This window comes from Danio rerio, chromosome 23 (genome assembly GCF_049306965.1).
Source record: "Danio rerio strain Tuebingen ecotype United States chromosome 23, GRCz12tu, whole genome shotgun sequence".
Taxonomy (NCBI): domain Eukaryota; kingdom Metazoa; phylum Chordata; class Actinopteri; order Cypriniformes; family Danionidae; genus Danio; species Danio rerio.
The window spans coordinates 29,127,501-29,148,464 of record NC_133198.1 but is presented as its reverse complement, the minus strand read 5'-3'; the positions used below and the strand labels follow the sequence as shown (position 1 = coordinate 29,148,464).

General features: G+C 37.7%; 2 protein-coding genes across 6 annotated transcripts in view; one reads left to right on the top strand and one right to left on the bottom strand.

The window, feature by feature from the left end:
- Positions 1-1,109: 1,109 nt before the first annotated feature.
- LOC101886158 (uncharacterized) lies at positions 1,110-8,540 on the bottom strand. Of its 5 annotated transcripts, XM_073939025.1 has the most exons (5): positions 8,480-8,540; positions 7,992-8,382; positions 7,587-7,659; positions 5,675-6,426; positions 1,110-5,476 (listed from the first exon to the last, which is right to left on the bottom strand). In XM_073939025.1, exons 4-5 carry the CDS (start codon positions 6,293-6,295, stop codon positions 1,667-1,669), a joined length of 4,431 nt encoding a protein of 1,476 aa, XP_073795126.1. In that variant the 5' UTR covers positions 6,296-6,426; positions 7,587-7,659; positions 7,992-8,382; positions 8,480-8,540; the 3' UTR covers positions 1,110-1,666. The 5 variants fall into 5 exon arrangements, with proteins under 5 accessions (XP_073795126.1, XP_073795125.1, XP_073795127.1 ...); XM_073939024.1 differs by having other exon boundaries at positions 1,110-6,426; XM_073939026.1 differs by lacking the exon at positions 5,675-6,426.
- A 1,584-nt stretch (positions 8,541-10,124) lies between these two features.
- The window catches only part of rsbn1 (round spermatid basic protein 1), an 18,154-nt gene continuing 7,314 nt past the window's right edge, over positions 10,125-20,964 (top strand). The window contains exons 1-6 of the mRNA XM_021469974.3: positions 10,125-10,749; positions 12,189-12,799; positions 17,583-17,720; positions 19,648-19,790; positions 19,875-20,042; positions 20,159-20,267. Coding sequence (XP_021325649.3) covers positions 10,152-10,749; positions 12,189-12,799; positions 17,583-17,720; positions 19,648-19,790; positions 19,875-20,042; positions 20,159-20,267 — 1,767 coding nt within the window. The 5' untranslated portion in view covers positions 10,125-10,151. The remainder of the gene's footprint in view (positions 10,750-12,188; positions 12,800-17,582; positions 17,721-19,647; positions 19,791-19,874; positions 20,043-20,158; positions 20,268-20,964) is intronic.

The window sequence follows — 20,964 nt, the reverse complement described above, 5'->3', positions numbered from 1 at the left end:
TAGCTAAAAAAAAAAAAAAAAAAAAAACAGAATTCATTGTAGCAGTCAAATGTTTCTTTTTATCCTGAATGTTTTCCATATTAATTATTACAACCAAATTACATATCAGGCATTGTGTAAATAATTAGCTTGTGTTTTGCTTAGTTGTGCATGTTGAATAGATGCAAAACTAGTATTTTAATTTCATTTTATTGTATTAGATATGGGGTGACATGATGGCTCAGTGGTTAGCACGATCGCCTTACAGCAAGAAGATTGCTGGCTCAAGCCCCAGCTGGGTCAAATGGCATTTCTGTGTGGAGTTCTCTCTGTGTTCACATGGGTTTCCTCCAGATGCTCCGGTTTCCTCCTTGTCCAAAGACATGCGCTATAGGTGAATTAAACAAGCTAAATTGGCTGTAGTAAATGCGAGTGTATGGGTGTTTCCCAGTGATGGGTTGCAGCTAGAAGGGCATCCGCTGTGAAAAACATGCTGGATTAGTTGGTAGTTCATTCCGCTGTATAGTGACCCCCGAATAATAACGGGACTAAACCGAATGACTAAATGTATTGGATCTGTGTCTTCTTTGCATTTATTAAGAATAACATAACAATGCTGTATCTATCAATATAGCAATGAAAACAACTGGAAAGAATGATAATGTTTCAAGAATTGTTTTATTATTGAATCATTACGCTCTACAGGCCCGTAGAAAGGGGGTTCGCTGACAAAGATGCAGAATTTGTCCTATACATAAGCTCATTTGTCTTATTTTGACTTGTTATACCATAAGTTATCAAAATAACCCATCGAAAAAGGCTTTAAGACCAAGCAGATTCTGATGCAAGTAAAGTCAAATTTCACTGTATTATTGTTATTAAGAAAACATTTTAAAAGTTACTTTTATTCTAAATGTCTAACCTTTTTATTGGTCATTTTTTCTTTAAAAAAAAAAAGTTGTGACGCACCAAAAGTGGTACATATTAATACTTATTAGGCTATTGTTGTTATCCATAAAATATTCAAATGTACTTTTTGTTTACAGGAAAAGCTAGACAAATTATGAAGATTTACATTATTTGTAGCAGCCCTTCAGCTTTCAAAGAATAGGCAGAGAGATTTTGACGGGTGCATTTAAAAAGTTTTACTTGGATGCAATAAAGTTCATCACATAAATCATCGTCTCAGTTCTTTGTTGTATACACAGAAGCATCAAAAGACCAAAAGCACCAAAAGCACCAAAGCACCAAAGCACCGTAAAACTAGAGAAAACAAACAAACAACATAGAAAAATAAACAACAAACATTTACAAAACATCTAACATTTTCCAAATAAATCAAACAATAAACAAAACATACCTCGCTCTGCTTGCCGAAGGGACACTAAAAGCTCAAGGCATTCTTCCGAGCTGTACCTGTTAGCTCGTAAACAAACGTGAATTGCTCTTACTCTGCTTGTCTCACTTAAATCCTATTAGTCTAGAGCGCCCTCCTGTGGTGACTCCAATTAGGGCAAGCAAAGCGAGTACATTAAATCATGGGCAGTTACACTCCCACCAAATCATGGTATGAATCAAAACAAACAAAACAAATATCATACATGATTTTAACTTCAAATTTAACTCACAAAATAAATCCACATACAAAATTAACATTATTTGTCTGATGCAAGAAAGTTGCAACTAATCAATCACTCTCAACTATAACAACCAATTTTTGGATTGGTCGCTCAATAACTGAATGTGAAGAATGGTGCCCCAACCCCGTTTTCTGTTTTTGTTCTCCTGTTTGAACTTTAACGCGTCTAACAAGGCCATCGTTACCTGGAAAAACCTCAACAACCCTACCTAACTGCCATTTGTTTCTAGGAAGCATGTCATCTTTAATGATTACAATGTCATTTACTTTAAGATTACGTCGAGGTACGTGCCACTTCTGTCTTGTGGATATATTCAGGAGATATTCCCTTTTCCAACGACTCCAAAACTGTTCAATCAAGTACTGAACCCTGCGCCACCTTTTTGTAGCATACACGTCTTCCTTTAGAAACTTCCCTGGGGGAGGAAGAGCAGTCTCGGATTTCATTAAAACAAGATGATTAGGAGTTAAAGGTTCTAGTGATTTTGGGTCGTTTATTCCATCCACAGTTAATGGTCGACTATTAACAATAGCCATCGCTTCATAAAACAATGTTCTTAGAGAAGAGTCATCCAGTCTACCAGGGCACAAAGAAAGAGTAGAATTCAGCACATTACGCACAGTCCTAATTTGGCGTTCCCAGACACCTCCTGAGTGACTAGCTGAGGCAGCATTAAAGATAAACTCACACTGATTTTCCGCAAGATATCTCTCCAGTGTTTTGACATCGCATTCCTTAAGAGCCTGTTTGAATTCATTTCTAGCTCCTACAAAGTTTGTACCACAGTCGCAATAAAGTTGACGAACAGCTCCTCGCAGACTTATGAAACATCTCAAAGCATTAATGAACATGTCTGTTGATAGGTCTTCAAGCATTTCAATGTGGACTGCTCGTGATGAAAGGCAAGTGAAAAGAAGGCCGTACCTTTTGTACTCCTTTCGTCCCTTTTTTATAATAAATGGACCAAAACAATCCATACCCGTGTAGCAGAACGGGGAAGAGGCTTCAGTACGTTCTTTTGGAAGTTCTGCCATTTGTTGTTCCTCCACTGGTCGCCTGAGTTTCCGACATTGAACGCAATTGTAGATTAACTTAGCAACCGACTTACTGCCACCAATAATCCAAAATCCATGTGTCCTGAGTTCCATAAGCGTTTGGGACCTTCCTTGATGGCAAATTTTGCTGTGATAGTGTTTTAGAATAAGGTTGGTAATGTGGCTCTCTTTGGGCAAAATTAATGGATGTTTGACCTCTTCGCTAAGAGATGATCCTTTCAACCTTCCTCCAACACGAAGACCATTTTTCAAGATGGGATCCAGGTGGAAAAGTGAACTGGACTTCTGAAGAGCCTTACCTCCTTGGATTGTTTGGATTTCTTGGGAGAAGGCTCGTTCTTGAATAAGCTTAATCACAGCCTGTAATGCACACTTGCGTTCTTCAACGGTGACAATATCCTTAAGACATTTCTTCCTTAATGCTAGCCTTTTTATTCGAGCAACAACATTGATTAGAGTTCTCAGGGAAGAGAAGTGGCCAAATCGATCAAGGAAGTTAGCAGTATCACTACTTTTAGTCAGCCGTACCTGTACAAGTTTGACTTCAGGATCTCCTACTAGTAATTTAGTTGAAGTGTTTGGAGCTGGACACACTTCTTGGTCCCATAAAAATGTAGGTCCAGTCATCCAGTTAGTAGATCTCAACTCTGAAATGAGTAAACCTCTAGAGGCATGGTCAGCAGGATTTTGAGATGTGTTGACATGATACCACTGGCTTGTATTTGTAATTTCCTTGATCAATTGAACACGATTAGCGACAAACACGTGAAACCTTCGTGCTTCATTGTTGAGATATGCAAGGACAACTTGTGAATCAGACCAAAAGAACTCTTGATCGATCATCATTTGCAGTTCAGCTTTTAGCAAAACACTCAGTCTAGCAGAAACCACCGCAGCAGCCAATTCCAGTCTTGGAATACTCTTGATTTTTATAGGTGCCACTCGAGCCTTGGCCATTACTAGGCAACAATGCACTTCATTTTTGTCACTCTTGACTCTTAAGTAGGAACATGCACCATAACCAAGGTTGCTTGCATCTGAGAAATGATGCAACTCTGTCAACACAATCTTACTAAAGGACGAAGGATAGTAACATCTTGGAACAGTAAAATCTTTCAAGTCCTGGAGACTATTTTTCCACTCCTCCCACCGTGGAATTAAGTCATCAGGGAGAGAATCGTCCCATTCCATATTTCTCTGACAGAGCTCCTGCAAAATGCACTTTCCCTTCAAAAGGAAAGGAGCAACAAATCCAATGGGATCGTATAAGGAAGATACAATTGACAAGATACCTCGACGTGTTGCAGGCTGATCTTTAAGTTGAGTGTTGAAACTGAATGTGTCATCCTTTGTAGACCACTGTATGCCAAGAACATGCCCAGACGATTCAGGAGTCAAATTTAGTGGCTTAGAAGAAACCGCCCACTCTGACGAATCCACACAGCGCAAGACTTCTTTCTCATTTGAGTTAAACTTATGGAGACGTAACCCTCCAAGCTTGCACAGGGTTTTGGCTTCTGCAATCAAATCTTTAGCTTCCTGTATAGATGGAACTGAAATTAAGCCATCATCCACATAAAAGTTATTATTCACAAATGAAGAGGCTTCAGAATACTCAGATTTGTACTTCTCTGCGAGATACTTCAGGCCAAAGTTCGCACACCCAGGAGATGAAGCTGCACCAAAAAGATGCACAGTCATTCTATATTCAATGGGCTCTTCTTTCAAATCCCCATTCTTCCACCATAGGAATCTTAAATAATCTCTCTCTTCAGGGGGGACATGAAATTGATGAAACATCTTTTCGATGTCACATGTCACAGCAACGGCTTCCTTCCTGAATCTACAAAGTACTCCCACCAGAGAATTAATCAAATCTGGACCAGTAAGAAGAGTATCGTTAAGAGATATGCCACAGAATTTTGATGAGCAATCAAATACTACTCTTAACTTGTCTGGCTTGTGAGGGTGGTAAACTCCATGATGTGGTATATACCAAGCTGTTTCTTTATCAGGTATTACTGGAGCAATCTCTGCATCTCCCTTGTTGAGCATTTCTTCCATAAAAATCTTGTAATTCTCATGGTACTGTTGATTTGACCTTAACTTCTTACCTAAATGCTGCAGACGTAATAAAGCCAGCCTCTTGTTGTTAGGGAGTGAAGGTGGATTGCTGCTCTTGAAAGGAAGAGGTAACTGAAAATGTCCATCTTCTTTATGCTTGATGTTATCACTGAGATAACGAATAAAGCGGACATCTTCCTGTGACACATATTTGTCTTCATAACTTTTCTCATTAAAGTCACACTCCAAAACTTTCAAGACATCATTAGCTGTTGGAACTCTCATTTCTTTCACAGACACTCGATGAACAAAACTTTGACTTCCTTGTCTGTCCAAGTGGGGATTACAAAGACCGATAATGCTCCAGCCCAGAGCAGTTTTCTGTGCAAAAGGCTCATTTTCCTTACCAATTATGACCTCTAGGGGAGCCAACGCTGAAGGGCAGTCATATCCAATCAATAGTCCTATATCACAACTCTGAAGTGGTGGCATTTCATTGGCTATGTGCTTAAGATGAGACCAGCATAATGCAGTTTTCTTCGTTGGAATGTGAGCTTTATCCACAGGAATGAAATCACACGTATACACTTGAGGTATTTGGATACATTTCCCACCTTGAAGTCCTCGGATTCGCAGACCACTAACCTTGTTACTTGAAGTAATCGTGTCTGTAGTTGTCATAGTACTGAGTTTCAGCTTCACCGCTTGACTGCTCACTTGCAGCTCATCAATAAAATCCTTCAAAATAAAGCTTGTGTCACTTTGTGTATCGAGTAAGGCATAGGTAAGGATCTCATTTTGTGGCTCTTCTACTGTGGAGATAAACACTGGAACAATACTAGAAGTAGCAGAGACATGTTGTGTTACTGCATAAGACATTGCCCTTTGGCCTTCTTGACTTGTATATGCTTCTGCTGTAATATCTGCTTGGGATACCTCTGAATATTTGCTTTTATCTTCGTGCAGACAAGTTGGATGACGCAGTCCACATGTTCCACAAATATGCCGTCTCCTACAGTGCCTAAAAATATGCCCTCTTCTCAAGCATCCAAAACACATGTGATTTTCACGAATGAAAGATCTTTTATCATCCATAGGCTTCTCTGCAAAGATAGGACATTTGACGATACTATGCATTTCACTCTTACACACCGAACATGGTGATGTTACCTTGAATTCTGGTCTTGAATCTTTTACTTGAGCCTTAATATTGAAAGCTTTTGCTCTTTTCAGATACTTTTCATCTGGAACCTTTGAACTGGCTAGCAGTGGAGAAGTGAAAGGGTTGCAAGCTATCTTTGATTCCTTCTTCAAGAATTCAGCAAATTGCTTAAAACTTGGATAGTCTCCTGTCATATCCAACTCTTCAACAACAATTCTGTTCCATTTACGGACAATCCATTCTGGTAACTTCTTAAGCAACTTGTAATTTTCCTCACAATCATTCAAGATGGACAAACCTTTGACTTGTGGAATAGCTTCAACACAACCTTGCAAGAAATCACTGAACTCTCTCAAGGAAAATGGATCGTTTACTCCCACCTTGGGCCATTTCATGAGTCTCTCTCGAAAAGCACGCTGAATAATGAATGGGTTTCCATACCTCTCCTCCAAGACTCTCCAAGCACCCTGATATGTATCATCCGAGTTCTTATAAAAGAACCCTTCTACGGCCTTACGAGCTTCTCCTGCAAGATAGGTCTTTAAATAGAACATTTCCTCACTTGCTGGGATGGATTTACAATCAATGAGTGCTGTGAAGGACATTTTCCATTCAATAAACTTCAGAGGATCGCCATTAAAAGTGGTTGGTTCTGGAACAGGTAAACGACTTATACTTAAGGAGTTCACTAATGCTTGAGCTAAATTCTCAGTCTCTTTAGTTTTCCTTTCTTCTTGAAATGTTTGTGAAGGTAATGGATTTATCACAGGATTACGTTGAGGTTTGTTAGAAGCCTTTCTTCGTTCAGGATAAATGACATTTCCGGTCTCGTCGTCTTCCAAACTGCTCTCTTCAAGACAACTTTCTGCATTGTTATAAGCTTTCACTCGAGCTGCAGCTACGTTGACATCTTTTTCCGCTTGTAACAATTGCAATTTTGCTTTTTCTTCTTCTAACTTGGAGCGCATTTCAATTTCTTTCTGTTTAATATCCGCTAACATTCTTGCTTCTTCCAGCTTCCAGTCATTCTCCAGTTTAACTAGTCGAGCTTGCTGATTGGAAATTTCTTGAATGGCCCTTTTCTGCTCTACTTTAGCCGCAAGTTCTGCCTCTGCATCAGCTCGTTTACTTGAAGCTTCAGAGGAAGTTTCTGAGACAGCTGACAAACTTTCTACAGTCTGTGACGATACTGAGATAATGGTCTCTGTATTGGTACAACCAAATATAGACTCATACTCCTCTTTGTTCAATATCTGCCTAACTCTCTCTTTAACTACTTCCCTTTTTTGAATGACATCAACAGTTTCTATTCGTTTGCTCACCAAATCACAAATTTCTGTACTCAATATGGAACAAACATCTACTCTTCTTACAATCTCTGGAGTAGCAGTTTGATTACGCAGTAATGGGGCATAATGTTGAGTGACAACATCCTGACTAGTTTGAATGTCTTTCAAAATTTGCTCAAGCTCTTCACATGTGCATAAGGCTTTTAATTTACATCTAATTTCTTTAGCTGTCTGCTTCCAGGAAGTATAAGCTTTATTAAAGGCTTTCTCGTGCTTTTTTGTCTCTTGTTTTTGCATTTCTAAACCCTTTTCTGTGGGATTTCTTTTTCGAGAGCTTGATCTTGATCTAACCTGTTGCATTTCTGTTGTACTATTCAGATCTTTATCAAGAACTGACCTTTGACTTGCTTGTGCCGCCATTTGCTCCGCTGTGTCGTCCATTTTGTCTGTCTACAACTTAAATCAGCAACCTGCTTACATCAGACAAATTTAAACACCTAAAATATTATAGCAAAGGTAATAAGTCAAAATCACATGTGCAACAACAGTATAAACTCTTAAGACTTTAAGCACTTTAAAAATTGCAAACATTTGTCTAATACATGCATCATGAATATAAGCCCAACATTACACAAACACCTTGAAACATGAGCACTTAAATCATTAGTCACTCCTCATTCTCAAACTTCAATTACTGCATACAAATTCATCAAAGCATACAAATATAAATCCTTTTTTTTCTTTAAAAATTGCAATTATCCCAAAAGTAATAAATAGATAACTATTTTTCCTTTTCTTGTACCTCTGAGTCCACAACGTTTGTTTGCAGTCACCTTTCAGTCTTTCATGAAGAGTTTTCCCAGTTAACCGTGTAAAGTCGCCGTCCTAGTGTAGTTTCAGTCTGTTGTAGATACCATGCAGTGCCACAGACGAGATGAAGGCTTGTAACATGACACTCATGTGAGGAATCACCAACGTGATGCAAACGCCATGTGTAGCAGCGAGTTTTACTGTAGCAGCCCTTCAGCTTTCAAAGAATAGGCAGAGAGATTTTGACGGGTGCATTTAAAAAGTTTTACTTGGATGCAATAAAGTTCATCACATAAATCATCGTCTCAGTTCTTTGTTGTATACACAGAAGCATCAAAAGACCAAAAGCACCAAAAGCACCAAAGCACCAAAGCACCGTAAAACTAGAGAAAACAAACAAACAACATAGAAAAATAAACAACAAACATTTACAAAACATCTAACATTTTCCAAATAAATCAAACAATAAACAAAACATACCTCGCTCTGCTTGCCGAAGGGACACTAAAAGCTCAAGGCATTCTTCCGAGCTGTACCTGTTAGCTCGTAAACAAACGTGAATTGCTCTTACTCTGCTTGTCTCACTTAAATCCTATTAGTCTAGAGCGCCCTCCTGTGGTGACTCCAATTAGGGCAAGCAAAGCGAGTACATTAAATCATGGGCAGTTACATTATTATTATGATGTTTATTTTTTATTATTCAAATGGTCAAGTTCTGAGACAGAGGAAAGTTGAATGTGCTGGCCAGTTTGTTATTTGCCAAATAAATGACAATAGCTCAGTTTTAAATTTAAAACTTTAACAGACTGCTATTTACCCCCTAGTGATGTTTCATGAACTAGCCTAAAAGTAATAGCCTCTTCATACTTCTTTATTCTAAATCATTAGAAAATTTTTGGTACATCAAAAAGTGTGCATATGGTGACCATCCGACAAGCTAATCCAGCTAAATACAGTGCTTAAAATGTCACTAAAATGCAGTATTTAAATTGCATAATTTAATAGAAAATGAGTCGAATAACTGCAAAAATGTCCACTTTTTTCAGAAAAAAAGAAGCACCCCTTTCAATAGACTGGCTACACGACTGCTTTAAATAGTGATCAAATTCAATTGTGAAACAAATGAAGATTCACATCTCTATTCTTATTGAAACAAAAAAAAAACATGGTTTTCTCACTTATTTAGCGGTTATTATTTAACAGAATAAAGTAAGTATTAAGACACTACAGACACAGAATACAAACGCATTGTCAGGGTAACAAAGAAAAACAATAATAAAGAAATTGTCTTATAAGGAAACACCAGAAGTGGGAAATCAACCATCGTGAACAAACACTTTGGAAGAGTTCACATCAAAGGCAAAGACAAATCGATTCTGCGACTCGGTTCTATTGAAATGTAATTACGTCATAACATGCACAAACCTAAATTACATCATAATTGAGTCTGTAGTCATTTAGATCCTAAATCTAATTTACAATTAAAAATGCTACCATTACCCTTTTTTTATTCAAATCAGTAAATTTCTACTTCAAATAAATACTTTAAGCTTTGTTTCTCAGTCGAGTTGTTGACCCAAAAGCATCGTGAACCGATGCAGTTCGACTTGTGATGAATCGTTCAAATCAGTTTTAGATCCGACTGAAAATATCCGACTCTCAAGAACGCCTCGTTCACGAATCTGACATGGCTATTTTTAATTTGACAGACAGCCTGGCTCAAAAACGCGATGCTCATGCCGCAGTAACCGAAGACGTCTGTCTGATCTATCTAATGTATAATAAACCAAAAAATTGCGTGTATAAAAAGCTAAACAACGTCCTGTCTAACACCCCTCATATTAATCTAAGACCGCGCAACCACGATCGCCATCCGGATGTTGTCTGTGGCTGTTTTGCTGGTTGTGAGCGCATAGAAATGAACCTCCTCTCCGCGAAACGGAACCGCCCAGACCCGTGAATCTGCTTCAGCATTACGTCAGTCACCGGACGGGTGCGTGCAGCAGCGCACGCAGCCCAAGAAGCAGGGCATCGCGGAAACAACACTTCCCACAAAGCTAAAAGTTGTGCGCATGCGCATTATAAGCGGAAAAACTACAAACGCATGAGCTCCGATTGGCCACGCGCACAAGAACTACAACTCCCAGTTGACATGCGCAAAAAGTCCCTCTTAAAGCCTTTTAAATTTACGTGCAAAATGGCTGCACAGGTCGATCTGCTGCGCGTCAAAGTAGAGGAGAAGAGCAGGGACAGCTTTGACAAAGCCACCAAAGAAAAGAAAAAGAAGAAAAAACGCGAATGTTCGCCGCCCGATGACAAGCGTGAGAGATCGGAGAAGGAAGCAAAGAAAATAAAGCTACATCACCACCAACACAGTCACCAACATGAGCAACAACGAGCGCATCCACCGCACCAACAACAGAACAACCAAGCGCGCAACTTCAGCAAAGAGCAGGCACTCGTGCCACACCGCCACCACCACCACCATCACAACCACAGCTCCAAGAAAGAAGTACCTCCGGTCTGGCCGCCGCGCAAAGTCACACCAGCAGCAGGAGCAGCAGTAGCCCACGTCCCGCAGAAGACGGTCCAGCCGCCGTCCCCGCTGTTCACTTTCACGCCGCTCAAAGTAGCGAAGGCCAAGCCCCTCAACAACAAGCCCAAACACATCGAGAAGGACGCCAAACTTAAGCCCAAGAAGGAAAACGCCGAGGCTAACGTCAAAGTGGGGGAGTGCAAGAAAAAGAAAGGTAATTTTATCGTTGTTTACACGCGAGCTAAACCATTTTACATTTCTGGCTGACTTCCAAGCTGAGAAGTGAGCGGAGAAAGTGCCGTTAGCCTCGCTGCTAACCCATGCGCGAGCACGCCCCCATTCACACGAGCTCACTGTACGTGCAGAAGAACAGTTCTGCTCAATATGAGCGAAAAAGAAAGTTTTCACACCCGCGAGAGTGCTTTTAAATTAATAATATAACTTATTGTTTCAGTCTCTCAGCACTAAAGGCGCTCTCCTTTCGTCTTTCATGTTTACTGTTTAGTATCCCTGATACTGATTGCATAACAGCATACTGATTCATTAACAACATACAATAATAATAATAATGCCATGCTATTGTTTAATGTGTATTGCAGTGTCATGTACTCTATATAGAAATCAGCCTGTACTCTATCACAGGACCGTTTTGTACTATGATTGTAACTTCCTACCACCAGTGTTCTTGATTAAGAAATAGAATTGATATTAAGTAGTTAGTAACAACATCAGTAGTATTCACGGAATTGTGGCTGAAACTGGGGTCACTATGGTTTGTAAATGAATGTAGATTTTGCTTTGGAGTATCTTACAAAGATGTCAAGATTTCTGTCAGCTTTAAAAAAGTTTTAATGCGTTTCTTTTACAACTTAATGCTTTAAAAAGAGGTTGAAATCATAGAAAGTCATGCCATTAAAAAATACATTGACTGCGAAAAAATTAGGCATATAAGTTTTTGTTGTGCAATATAAATATATGAACTTTCTTAACCCAAAGTAGATGCAAGATGTTCTAACAACTTGAACTGTAGTATGGAGTTTGTTAAAAAATGACAACAAATATCTTTTAAAAAATGCCTGACTTGAATCATTTTGCTTCTAAATTAATTGTCTTGATTTAGAAGTCTTTCAGTAAAGTACTTAAAAGCTTCTCTTTTATACAGTGCGATCAGACGGTATAGTAAAGGTTATTTTCATATTGCAGTGTCTGAGAGTTGTTTAAAGCTGTTGTATTTTATTAATATATTTTAAGTTTGTCTTCATAAACTCTCCTCAAACTCTGCATTATACTATTATAATATTTCAGGATTGACAAATGTTTAGAGCTGTATTATATTTTCATTACCATCAATGTACTTAAAAATGTTCAAGAAGCCCTGTCTATTTTATGTTTATTATTTACATAGACCTCAGGTGTCAAATCCAGTCCTCTGCACAGTTTAGCTTTAACCCTAATTAAACACACCCGATCAAACTAATCGAGTCCTTCAGGCTTGTTTGAAACCTACAGGCAAGTGCGTTGAAGCAGGAATGGATGTAAACTGCAGAGCTGCGGCCCTGGAATGGATTTGACATCTGTGACATAGACAAACACCTAGAACTGTAAACAAGTGATATTTATCTGATGCTCTGCCTTCTCTCCTAATCTATTCAGAGCCCCACGGCGAGAATGGCAAAACCCAGACCCTGGAGGAATACCTACTGAAGAAAAAGAAGAAGAAGAAGCGGCATCGCGAAGATGAGCGTGGCAAGAAGTTACGAATGCACCATAAGGAGGTCCAGACGGTGTGTTCAGGAGACACTCCACCGCTTTCTGAAGACCCTGTGGGACATGCGTACATCAAAGAAGAAAAAGACTTAGGGGAGTACGACGCTCCTAAAGAGGCGAAGAAGCCGTTCCTCACACATCAAGACCACTACATCCGCAGCTCGTGGCTTCAAACCAACACCTGCTTCAGCAGACTCATCCATGAGGAAAAGCAGCCCAACGGAGGGGCGTCTGTACTGCATGCTTATGCCGATGAACTGTCCTTACTTCGGCCCGGAGAAACGGAAAAGTTTGCCCAGGAGTTTATGAAACTGGCCTTTGCTGAACAGCCTAAAGGAGCTGCACGTTACGCGCTCGCTGTGGTGCATGGAGCAGCTGCATACCTGCCCGACTTCTTGGACTATTTTGCCTTCAATTTCCCAAACACACCTGTCAAGGTGGAAATCCTTGGTAAAAAGGACATCGAGACCACCACCATTGCTAACTTCCACACCCAGGTAGAGGATACTTTTTACTATTATAAGATATACTAAAGCAGCTAAGTGGCTCAGTGGTTTGCACTCTCACCTCACGGCAGTTTGAGTCCCAGCTGGGTCAGTTTCTGTGTGGAGTATGCATTTTCTCCTTTTGTTCCCTCCGGGTGCTCTGGTTCTCCCACAGTCCAAAGACATAAGCTATAGGTGAATTGAGTAAACAAAATTGGTGTGCGAGTGTTGAGTTATGAGTGTGTGTGACTGTATGTGTGTTTCCCATTACTGGGTTGTGGCTGGAAGGGCATCTGCTATGCAAAATATATGCTGGACTAGTAGGCGGCCCATTCCGCTGTGGTGACCTCTGAATAAGGGACTAAACCTAAAGAAGTATGAATGAAGATATTATAGAGATGTTTGAAGAGTTCATATAATGATAATAGGGACCAAAGTTATCACAGTTTTGTTAAAAATGGCTCAAAATAGGGTTGTGTTGTGTTTTTTTTCAGTGCGAAAATGCGCTCGTTTTTGCAATAGTTTTTGAACTTCCGATTCAGCTGCCTATGGTCGAAATTACTAGGAATAATAAACGGCAGAAAACGGTCAAAATTCTTGCTTTACAAACAAGTGTTTGCATGACTACACACAAAATAGATTAAGATAATAAGCAAATATCAGTTTGCGACATCAAACTGCAAAACGAGCTGTTTTTAACGTCTAAAAATGATTGGAAGTGAATGAGCTCTCCAAGCTGCGCCCATGGAGAATAAGGTAAATATTGCTGAGACCTATGACAATTTTAAAGACTATATTTAGCTCATTTCACATTAATGTAGACCTATTACATGTATTATTTACATTACATGAGCCTCAAAATGTTCATAAATAAATGTATTGCACACTTTCTACTAAGTTTTGTGTGTTAAAATCAACAAACAACAACAAATTGGCAGCTTAATTTGATTTTGTGACAAGCAGCATTGAAGTGGATCTCTGCATTATGGATTTGTTTACTTATGTTTGTATTATTTTATGTTCATAGTTTTTTTTGTATGGTTATTGGTACATTTTTATTTTCTAATTCAATCAGCCTTTTAACCGGCACATGCAAACACGGAGATCCATGTTTTCTTAGTTTGTCACAAAACTACTGCTTCATAAAAAAAAATCAATATTGTGCAGCACACTCTTTAAATAAAAGGAGTGCAAGATACTTTATCAGTGTATACATGGTTTTTACTACATTCGTACTTTTAAAACCTTCAATTGTTGCTGTTTTTTATAGCGGGTAGTAATCGCACCAAGACATATTAAAATGTAAGTTAACTATAACAGTTGAACTTCTCTGTAATCGTAGTAGTGCTGGGCAATATTTGTTTAACCCTTTAAAGTTACATGCTGACTGACTGATAAGGCTGTGAAATGCGTTAGGCCAGCAAACATGGCATGGCTTTCAGATATGATGAACAGTTTCCATAACTATATTTTATTTATAGATAAATGTCTGTGGTTCTGCATACAATGACTTTATCTTGCTGGAGTTTATGTCCATTTCACTCTACTTCAGGCCGTTCTTTAGGTCTATTAGAGAGACATTTATAAATATTCCTAGCAAATCTAATAACTCTTCGTGACATACATGTTACACAAACACACCAAACCACAGGTTTTTTTTTTTTTTTTTTTTTTGAGGGTTTACAAGAAGGTCTGTGCTTGGCCAGCATGTATAAACCATTTCAATATGGTCATGTAATTGGCCTATTTTTTGCTTGTTATCAAACTTTTTCATAACTGTAACAAGAGGCAATTCAATCATAACTTAGTGTTAAAACAGCTCTCACAACATTATTTATCAATATGTGGCTCCTTTTGGATGTTATAGAAGCTATAGAAATTAAAACTGTAAAACAGGAAATACGTTGGGACCATTGTTTTTGTTTACATCCCTCAAAATGGCCTATTTGAGAAGGCGCAAGAACTTTTGTGCACAAACAGCGGAAATCGGCGTGCAAACAGAGTTTTGCAAGCTCTTATTACATGATGCTACGCTCACAACATTTGTCATATGTAGTTAGAAGATCTGTGTAAAAGACCTGCCACCACAACTGGAAACAATCCTAGAGGAAACACTTGTATGTAATATATAAATATATTTGTAATAACTGTCTACATAAACATGCATTTACATTGCAGCCTTTAGTGATTAGCTAATCTCAATGCTATAGGATTTACAGTGAGTTTTTCAAAATTGCGATTATCAATCACAGTTTTTAAGATCATGACAATTTGATATCGTGGTATGAACTATTATAAAATGTACCATGGTTTACCCTGAAACTGGTAATTGTGACAACACTACTTTGTCATTGTTTATTCGGCACATACATACTTCTATGGTGCATTTGTATCTGAAAAACTGAATCCATTTTGACATTCTCACTTTCGAGGACTGTTATAGCAAGTGCATTTATTATTTACACAAGTTAGGCGGCTAGAAAGTGACAGTTCAAAGTACATTAACAGTCTTGACTTAGTGATGCAGACCAAATTTACTTGCGGTTTTCTGTCTATGAGGCTAAACACGCTCACTTTATTAAATTCTAAAGTCTAATGCTGCTGAATCACTTAATTTAGGGAATCCCTTTCCTTCCTTTTAGCTCTTTCAGTCCTTAAACACCATAATAGTTTAAATCTTACCTTGGCTCATTTACATTTAGTCGTTTAGCAGATGCTTTTGTCCAAGCTGACTTACAATTGAGGAGACATTTAGCGATTTAACAAGAAGAGGAAATGCACACAAGCAGTGCTAATTATAATTAAAGGAGCTGTTTGTGCTCAGAGAATTAAGTGAAGTGGGGTGTTTTGTTTTTTAAAAGGAAAAAGAATGTTTTTACAGGTGGTTTGTCAAGACCACTCACCTGAGTAAAGCACACTTTATAAATGCACTTTTTCTTTTCTTCTCCATGAAGCGGTTTGTAAGAACATGTCCAATGCAAATGTGCAAAACCAATGATAGTGATGGTTAAAGTGTCACTTACACAAGGAATGTTAACTGAAAGTTTAAAGTTTTAATAATTGTATTCAATCTATTCATAGAAAAGTTCACACCACCGTTTTAACAATAATAAAGAACAATATGCTAATCATTTATCTTTTTTTAAACAGCCTTTGTAAAAATATTGACAGCCAATCAGAATCCACTTGACTTTAAAGAGATCAAGCATTTAAATTTGTGAACGATAAATCAGGAGGCCATGCTTCGGATAAACCAGGCGTTGTTGTCTTGTTAATGGTTAAACGAGTCACAAAACCCACGTGGTTTTTGAGCAGTGGTTCAGATCATGTTTTGAATCAGCAAAAAAATAGCCTGACAAGTATATTTTCTTCAATTTGTAATAGGAACACATGATTTTAACAAAAGTAACCAATGGAACGTGTTTGAGCGTAGAAAAATTCAATAAATAGCCTGCTAAAATTAATAATACGGTATTTTATTATAACATTTTAATTAATTCAGACATGATCACACTTTACCACCTTTTGTTGACAAATCAAGATGCAAAAGCTTTCTTTCTTAAGGATGTAATGCAAAAAGCTATGTATAATATGAATAGCTTTTGGTAGGAACGAACTTGCTTCTGACCTTTTAGCTCTGTTGTAATATTACAGGTTAATATAGATTAATTTAATAAGATAAATACATGTGTGAAGCATGAAGCAGCACATTATAGGGTAGGCTTACTTTATTTTTCTGCAACAGTTGGCACAATATTGCTTTGGATGACAAAATGGCAACAAATTGGAACAGTTTTGTCCACATTCATTACATCATCATAATCTCTGAATATAGTGGCTTCTATTGTTTAGTTTTTTTTTTATTCATGCTGCACAGTTTCCATCTGTGTAGATGCGCTGTTAGCTTTTGTGGGCAATCTGCAAATGACAGTGGTTTAATCTCATGTTTACTGTCATTTTGTTTGAACATAAATACTTCCATAAATCAGTTTAATTTGACCGCCACTGGCTTCTATTGGCTACTGTGACCTTCTGACATGAATCGTCTGTGTGTAGCTGCTGGAAAGATCTCAATGTCATCTTCAGGATGTAGAGATGAAGTACAGATTTACATCGTCTTAAGCGCGCATAATGAGAAATGATTTAAGAATTTCCCTAATCGATGTTGTTTGGTTAAATTGAAGCCTAATTAAAATCTAAATCTATAGCTCTAAAGCATTTTTGAGGGCATACAAGAAGATCTGCGCTAGAGCAGCATGTATAAACCATTTCAATGTGGTCATGTAATTGGCCCATGAACATTTCTTGCTTGTTATCAAACTAATTCATAACTGTAACAAGAGGCAATTCAGTCATAACTTAATGTTAAAACAGCTCTCACAACATTATTTATTAATATGTGGCTCTTTTTGGATGTTATAGAAGCTATAGAGATTAAAAATGTAAAACACGAAATACGTTGGGTCCATTGGTTTTGTTTACATCCCTCAGAACGGCCTATTTGAGAAGGCACAAGAAGTTTTGTGCTCAAACAGCGGAAATCGGCATGCAAACAAAGAGTTTCGCAAGCTTTTAATACATGATACTGCGCTAACAACATTTGTCTTATGTAGTTGGAAGATCTGTGTGTTTTCCCAAAGGTGTACATTTATTTCTATAAATATGTATAATATGATGCATATTTTTAAATATGTATAATAAATGGGCCTTATATAATTAATGGGCCTTTACGTTTTTTCTTCTTAGTCTCTCTGAAATGCTGTTTTTTTTGTTGTTGTTTTTTGTTTATTATCAGGTGAGCCGAACTTACTGCTGTGGGACATATAGAGCTGGTCCCATGAGGCAGATCAGTCTCGTGGGTGCAGTAGATGAAGAGGTTGGAGATTTCTTCCCAGAGTTCTTGGACATGCTTGAGGAGTCTCCATTTCTGAAGGTTAGGACGTAATCTCTCACAGATGACTGAGTTTGAAAGGCCTTGCTCTGATGCTGTTTTGTAGTGCAAATAGGGTTTCAAATCACTATTTGCCAGCAGAGATTCTTATCATTTTGCAGCTATAAGTTGTGATTTCTTACTTTTTTAAATGATTTGGTTTACTAAAAAAGACATTTGTTGTTTTTTTTAAAACTACTTATTTACAATGAGCTGAAATAACACAGCTATTGTTTTGTTTTTTTGGAACAAATTAATTTTTATGTTCAATCCATTTACATTTTTTACAACTTGTAAAATCCATTTACAAGTTACCTTTATTCCGGCATGTTGTCCCAACACAAATCAGTTATGTGGAACCCAGCATTTTTTAATGTTCTCATAACTAAAAAAAATGAGTTTTAGTTTGCCTATATTTGCTGCAAAACGTAGGACTATTATTATTTTTGTAAAATATCACTTATTTACTCACCAAGACCTGATTTATTCAGAATTAAAATTGGATAAAGTGGAATATATTTTAGCTGTACTTTTATTCCTGTGATGCAAAGCTGAAAATTCAGCCTACAATGATTCTAGTCTTGTCATATGATCCTCAGGAATCATTTGAACATGCTGATTTGCTGTTGGTGAATGTAGTATGATCTCATGTTGTAAAATGGTTGGCCTGCTTGATGTTTTTAATGATATACTTTTTGCTAAATTGTAATGATGAATTCACCATTTATTTTGTAACAAATTTTCAAATTAGCAAAAAAGAGAATATATTGAGTTTTTGGACCATTGTGTTGGGAATCACATTTTTGTCCAGCAAAAATGTCCTCTTGAAACCATTTAGCTGATGAAAATGATGATGATGTTATGGCTGATAACTTATTGAAAATATTATATTGAAGTTTTACAGTAAAACAGAGCAACTCTAAAATCTGAAACCAAACATGTTAAATGCCTTTAGCTTAAACATGATGTCATTATTACAGTATGTACAAACACAATCTTATTTAAAACAGAATGGAGTTGCACTAGATTTTGCCCTGATTTGCTCACCGATGTCTTTTACATAGTCCTTTATCTGTCGAGTGGCATTGTTTACAATTCAAAATACCAGATACATTTACAACATTTCATTTCAGTTTGCTTTTTTGTAGCTCAGCAATAAAACAAACAAAAAAGATTGTCATTAGAAATTACCTTCTCAGATGGAATAGTCAGTCTTCTCAGATGGAATAGTCAGTCTTCTCAGATGGAATGGTGGGCCAAATCAAAGGTTACATTGGGCCTACTTTGGTTTGCGAGTCCTACTTTGGGCAGCTCTTTCCTGTTACATTTAACATTTTTTAAATTAAAACATATTTTTGCCCCATTTTATTGTTATCTGGAGAGTCTTTAAAGGAATTATTTTTACATGTGAATTCTTCAAAGACTTGAATTTTTAATAAACTTTTCAAATTTTTTCATATTTTCACAATTTTGCATATTATTTATTGTTTTTGAAGACTTTTTGTTGTTATAAACCTTTTAATCAAAGAAAAGTATTATTTTAGGAAAAAGTTTGGAAATTGGACCTGTGTTTGCCATAGAATAGCCTTTATTAAATTTACGTTTTTAAAGATTAATTCAAGTCAAGTTAAAAATAAGTAAAATAAGCATGTAAACATAAATAAACCAATGTTAAATAGTTAAAATAAACCTCTGATATCAGCCAAAGTTTTGCATTCCTAAATAACAGCAAGTTGAAAGTGTCATGAATATTGGCTGTGACATGTTTGCACTGATATGTTCCGCCCGACATCCTGTTTCAATGGGAATTATGTAGGCACAAAGAAAACCACATTCATCCAGCAGTCATTTCTTGACATTCAGACAATGGTCAGAGCAAGGCTAATGCATTGCTTTAGCTTCCCAGCTTACATTTTGTTTATCCGTGCAGATGACTTTACCATGGGGCAGCCTGTCCAGTCTGAAGCTTGACTGCAGGTCCCAAAGCGATGACGGTCCCATCATGTGGGTCAGACCTGGCGAACAGATGGTTCCCACAGCCGACATGCCCAAGTCTCCGTTCAAGAGACGAAGGTAGGTACATTTGACTTCACAGAATCGCTTTCCTAAATATAGCCATTTGTGGCTCCTCATAAAACGCGTTGCTTTTGCTTGAAGATCAATGAACGAGATCAAGAACTTGCATTACCTCCCGAGAGCCAGTGAACCACGTGAGGTTCTGTTTGAGGATCGGACGCGAGCACATGCTGATCATGTTGGCCAGAGTTTCGACTGGCAGAGCACAGCAGCTGTGGGTGTCCTGAAAGCGGTGCATTTTGGGGAATGGTGAGCGCAGCCATCTGCTACTTTGGACCATGTGCATGGGCTTGTATGTGCAGGACGTTGAGGGTGTAGTTAGCTATAGGTTAAAATGAACTTTTGGTGTTTTTATGCCTCAGTAGGAGTGACCAGCCACGGATAACCAAAGATGTGGTCTGTTTTCATGCTGAGGACTTTAATGATGTGGTTCAGAGGCTTCAGCTGGACTTGTATGAGCCGCCGGTGTCACAGGTAACTGTTCAACTCCTCTTCCCAGGACAGACTAGAGGCATGTGTGTTTATAAGTAGGCATGCATAGGATGACCGCTTGGGTTGTGTAAAAGCTCACATACAAAGTCAGAAATTTATTGAGCTTGCCGAAAAAAAAATTAGAATGCCCCAATAATTACAGATGATGCTTATATGCGATTTAAAGTACGTCCATTATGGTTCTTGCGATTAAAATGGAATGCGTAAATTATTCAGGTTTCTTATTATTATTATTATTATTATTATTATTATTATTATTTAAAGCATTTAATTTTTAAGTTCTTAACCTTTTGACCAATCACACGTTTCTTGTTCTGTTATAAATGCAGTAAAGGCTTTTGGATTAGTTACTGCTGAAAAATGGTGATTTGTCTAAATCTGACTTAGTCTAACTGACTGAATTTTGCATGCCTGTGAATTCTTCATAAACAACAAACTGCTGAAAAAAAGAGATGAAGAATAATAAAAAAAGATAAGTATAGCTTAAAGTATATTTTACCACATGCAGTCTGTGGCAGTTCAGGGGCTGTTCTCTTCATGAGCTTACATGGAAAGCTGTGTGACAGTGTGGCTGTGTTTTTTTGTGTAAACTTTTAACCACCATTAATAATCACTATTATAATATCAAAAATTAAATCTGACAATAATGATTTTTGTCTGTATTGCAGCTGTAATATTG

Coding starts and splice junctions, on each gene's coding strand:
- LOC101886158 (XM_073939022.1), bottom strand. CDS start 7,630: ATGGACGACACAGCGGAGCAAATGGCGGCACAAGCAAGTCAAAGGTCA.